Raw genomic sequence first — 5,344 nt, 5'->3', positions numbered from 1 at the left:
AAGTATATGACGAGCTAAAAGCCATGGGCCCTAGTTTTTATGATTTCAAATTTCGTAGATTATTTTCGAATTTCCACACGCATTAAATTAAACCAAATTCAATATAAACAGCTCGTAAAGCTATCTAAACAAACTGTCAATAAATATGCAAAGAAAAGTCAAATAGCAAACGGGTTGTAAGCGGGCGCTTCTTGGTGTAATATTCCCCCATCAGGTTTATAAATTAGGCTCACAGCACATGCTATTTATTTAAATAAATCGACATTGAATTCGAATTTAAATAGCAACGAAGAAGCAACAACAGCAGCAGCAGCATCAGCATCTATGGACATGCACAATTTATGTGGTTGGCTCAGATTTTGTTTGTTGCCTGGCCGCGACTGCCAATGGGCTGGTTAAGTTAGTTTATGGCCCACTAAGACAACGGGCCCACAACTTGAAATTGTAATTGGAGCACACACTCTGCGCAAAAACTTAAAGGAACTTCTCTCGGCCTAACAGTTTTATGTATCCAAGTCATGGTAATTAGAATTGTTTGCATTTGTAACTGTGGCTTTTAACGCCCCAGTGTGGCATGCAATCACCACATATGACACAACGGTACACGGCCACGCGCGCCTCTAACATCTAAGATGCTAAAATGTTGGGTAAATATTGCACACAAGCTGGACAAAGGCGGCAGCCATGTCATTGGCCATGGCAGTGCATGAAAATCAATTTGCGAGCAAACAATTGCATAAGCTTGAGCATTGCTGACCATTACATATGAAAATGCCTCACAGCTGCCAGCTGACCACTTGGCTGACTCAATTGCACATTTCAGTTCGATTAGCTCGGAAATCAATCTGTCCGCGCGCATGTGGAAAACTCTCAGGCACAGCTCAGTCTCAGGCTCAGTCTCAGGCCTGTGATTTAATGCATATTAGACATAATGCTTTTTCCATGCTGCTTTCATCGTCTAATTCTGCGGCTTACACTCGACAATGGATGAACCGCAAAGCCAACTAACAATACAGGCTAAGAGCAGCTAGCCACTGCCTTTCTATCGATCATGGATCTAATCAGTTTTCAATTTCTTTGCCATGCGTTTCTCAATGGTCTTATGCATTGGCTACCGTGCGTGGCTCTACTCGTATTTCCATGCGTGAGAAACAGCCTTCCTCTACCTGCAAATTGATTTCGCATCAAATCTATTTTGTAATTTTTTCGCAATTAATCAACTTGGCTGGCAGCGGTGTTCGTGCTTGTGGGCGTTACGCTGCGCACTTAGAACCCATTATTAAATATTTTAACTGTAAGTGCGGCAAGTGCACAATTAATCATGGGATAAGCATAGGAAAGAGTTCGCTGAATTGAAATGCTAATTAAAAACCAACCAGGTTTTGACATTAATTCTCTGCATTGCAGTCGAAGACTATCAGACTACACGAAATGCAGCTACTCGGTGCTGTAATGACAAAGACGCGAGTCAGCATGATGATGGCGTTGCTGCTGGCATTGGTGCTCGCTCAGAATGCTGTAGCGGCTCGCAAATTGTCCAAACGGCCGGTAAAACCGTTGAAGACATTTCCGCGCAACAACGTGACGCCAACACCGGCGGCGCTGGCCAATGGAGGTAATAGCGGCGGGGGTAGTGTCGGTGGTGCTACAGCCACAGCGATTGCGAGCGGAAGCGAGCTACCGAAACCGCTGACGCTGCATGCGAGTGATGCAGCGGAAACTGCACCGGGCACATCGGTGGCTGCAACTGCAGCTGGAACTGGAGCTGGAGCTGGTCCAGCAGCACCTGCTGAGACCAAAGGCGATGAACTGAATGGAGCGGCAACACCATTGGGCGCTCTGATGGATGAGGACGAGTGCGAGCCGGATATGATTGGCTTTGAGCTTATTACCGGGTGAGTGTCAATCGAGCGCACCATAAATTTTAATTCTCCGCAATTAGGGTTTGACATGTTCAGAGGGAGGGCATAGACATGAAGGAGAAACAAATACCTGTCTTGTGTTTATATATTGTTCAATCGAGCTGTTTGCACATCGTAAAACCTTGGCGCAAATTTATCATTTGGAACGCACTCTAAAGACCGTTTTTCTGTGCCTGCTGCCGCACGAAACCAGTTCTTCAGAAATTTATGTGCACTTCTATTTTCTTATCCTCCAACTCGAACTGCCACGACTGGTCATTTTTAGCTTTGTACTATCGGCGCCATCGAAGCAACTGGAGACGCTGCCCGGTACACTAATGCTGACCGACTGCTTGGAGGCCTGCCAGGCCAATGAATCTTGCAATGCGGTTAATTATGAGACGGGTCTCTGTGTCATGTTCCGCAGCACAGCCGATCAGCTTCCAGGTGAGTGGGGCATGTCAAGCATTGGTTATGCATACAGGTTTATAAATAGATATATGGAGACATACTATATCTATTTGCGTCCTCCATCCTCACGCAGGTTCACTTTCGCGCTCGCAGTATCCCGTTTTCACTGTCTACGCACAGAAATCCTGTTTCGGAGTGCGTCCATGCTCAAAGGCCTGGTGCATAGATCGCGTGCAGGGCTACCGTCTGCCTACCGAACGTGCCAAGGCCAGTCAAAATGTGGCCACGCGACGCGATTGCATTGAGCTATGTTTAGGCGAAACGGAGTTTACCTGTCGGTAAGTTATACATAACCGTTTCAGCACCTTGGCTACTTTTGCTAATATCATCGCCTTGCTAAAGCTCGGCCAACTACTATGCACACTCAGGCCTCTGTGAACTTTCCGACATGGATCGCATCACACTGTCCGACGAGGCGAACATTGCTGCCTATGATGGCGCCGACTATCTGGAGAACAATTGTGCCGAGGAGCCCAGCAAGTTGTGCGAATTCAAGCGTATCTCGGGACGCATACTCAAGACCGTGGACTCGGTGCATCAGAACGTGCAGAGTATTGATGAATGTCGTGATCTCTGCCTTACTGCGCCCTTCCGCTGTCACTCATATGATTTTAATGAGACTGGCGAGCACGTTTGCCGACTCTCCCATCACAGTCGTGCTACGCTCACTGATCTGTCCGAGCCCTACCTGAATATCGAAGAGGCCTCCACCTATGAACAGTCTGCCTGCTACAATGTGTCCATCGATTGCCGTTCCGGCGAAATGATCACCAAAATTCGTACATCCAAGCTGTTCGACGGAAAGGTCTATGCCAAGGGGGCGCCCAAATCCTGTGCTGTGAATGTGAACAGCTCTTTGGAGTTTGATCTCCACATGCGCTACAACGATCTCGAGTGCAATGTGCGTCAGAGCGCCTACGGACGCTACATGAACGATATTGTCATACAGCATCACGACATGATTGTCACTTCATCCGATCTGGGCCTTGCAGTATCCTGCCAGTACGATTTGACCAACAAGACTGTGGTTAACAATGTAGACCTGGGTGTAACGGGCGAAATAGAGTCTACGCTGAGCGAGGAGATCATTGTGGATTCGCCAAATGTCATTATGAAGATCACAGCACGGGATGGTGGCGATATGAAGCGTATAGCCGAGGTGGGAGATCCGTTGGCATTGCGTTTCGAAATTGTAGATGCAAACAGTCCATATGAGATCTTCGTGCGCGAGCTTGTGGCCATGGATGGTACGGACAGTGCCGAGATCACTCTGATCGATGCCAACGGCTGTCCCACGGATCAGTACATTATGGGAGCCATGCAAAAGATGGCCAACAATCGCAAGGCACTGCTCTCACAATTCGACGCCTTCAAGTTCCCCTCCTCGGAGCTGGTGCAATTCCGTGCCTTGGTAACGCCCTGCATACCGCGTTGTGAACCGGTTATCTGCGACAATGATGACAACGGCGAGCTGAAGTCGTTGCTCTCTTATGGACGGCGTAAGCGTTCGGTCGCCAATGGTACCGACGGCGGTGAGTGAGCGACGATTGATTGCAGAAACGTTTCGTAACTAATTTTGAGCCTTTGTTGTCGTGCCTGTCTGTTCTTTTGCTTCATTTTTTTTCTTTCTCCTTTTCTTGTTGTTGTATTTTTCTTTATACCCCAGTTGAGTTTGCCATTATGTCGGAACGCCAAAAACGTGATGTGAGTCATCAGACAGCGGACGAGAACATTTTGCTGGTGCAATCGATACAAATCACCGATAAGTTTGCCTTCAATGGCGGCGATTTGAGCAGCGGCGAGCCAAGCGACGGCCTGGCCAAGTTGCAGGTTGAAATGGGCTCGAAAACGGACACTTGCATCAACGGCTACGGTAAGTTAGTTGGCTAGCGAGTAGTACAGTAGCCACTTAGGGAAGCAGCTGAGTATGCGGCGGTTCGTTGAATCGCAAGCGTGCCAAATTGATTTGCGCTAATCGCGTGATGGCGCGCCATCAGCCCGTCGCGCTTTATCACCACTAAGCAGGCATCAGCAGGCCAGCAAAACTAGACGATGTTGTGTGCTATGTGCTGTGTGCTGAGCTGAATGCCGAGTGCCTGCCTATAATTAAATAAGCTCGTAAATATTGTGGCTTTTACAACTTCATCTCATCCACATCTGTGTATGTCTGTATTCATCCACAGGTTTCATAATTGCCGGCGCGCTATTTCTGCTTCTCCAGCTCACGGTCATTGCTGTTTGGGACAATATGCAAAAGCGTGCGTTACACAAGCGATAAACTTTGAGAGTGGAGTTCGACGACGACGTGCCGACGTGCAATTCCATAAGAAACTAGCGTGAAATTCTTTTAGCTCAAAACTTAGCACCGCTCATAATCTAGTTAGTAGTTGTAATGCCGCAAACGAACGAAGGGCCTTTTAATTAGTTTCCTTTTTTTTTGTTGGTGTTGTGCTGATATATATGTTATATATGGTATGTGTGTTTAAAATGGACTTCAACGTCGTTGCTCACTACGTAGAGAGCTGGACTACTACGCCAATGGTCGAGAAGAAATAAAAGAACAATGGCCGAGAGTCACACACAACACGGTCGCAACTTAAGCAAAAAAAAGAGAGAAAAAAACAACAGAAAAACAAACATTTAAGTAGAATTTTAAACATAATATTTATGCGCATATATGTAACTCTTAGGTGCCCCCTCTATAAGACTTAACTAAGACTACTCGGAAAAATGCATACACTATCGTTTTAAGACTTAAACAACGCTGCTTAGTCGTAGTGCAAAGCATTCAAACCTCTTAACTCAGCTGGGCGAAACTATGCTGGCACCTGGGCTCATTTAAGAGGTTTGACTGTCTAAATTGATTAGATCTAATGGAAAAAATGTAACAAAAACAAAACTTCAGATGCTATAAAAAGTAAATAAACGTACTAGAAAATACACACTCGTCCGTTGGCTTGTTGTTTCTTTCT

The 5,344-nt window shown here is 46.4% G+C and overlaps 1 protein-coding gene across 1 annotated transcript; it reads left to right on the top strand.

Annotated features, from left to right (window-relative positions):
• The first annotated feature begins 1,452 nt into the window (after positions 1 to 1,452).
• Positions 1,453 to 4,859, top strand: LOC115621547. The gene is made up of 6 exons (XM_030515215.1): positions 1,453 to 1,895; positions 2,188 to 2,348; positions 2,446 to 2,650; positions 2,715 to 3,904; positions 4,039 to 4,245; positions 4,556 to 4,859. Exons 1-6 carry the CDS (start codon positions 1,453 to 1,455, stop codon positions 4,648 to 4,650), a joined length of 2,301 nt encoding a protein of 766 aa, XP_030371075.1. The 3' UTR covers positions 4,651 to 4,859.
• Positions 4,860 to 5,344: the final 485 nt, after the last annotated feature.

Source organism: Scaptodrosophila lebanonensis, unplaced genomic scaffold (assembly GCF_003285725.1).
Source record: "Scaptodrosophila lebanonensis strain 11010-0011.00,11010-0021.00 unplaced genomic scaffold, SlebRS2 tig00000024-arrow-pilon, whole genome shotgun sequence".
Classification (NCBI taxonomy): domain Eukaryota; kingdom Metazoa; phylum Arthropoda; class Insecta; order Diptera; family Drosophilidae; genus Scaptodrosophila; species Scaptodrosophila lebanonensis.
Note: the sequence above shows the minus strand (reverse complement) of the source record. Positions and strands in the feature narration are given on the sequence as shown.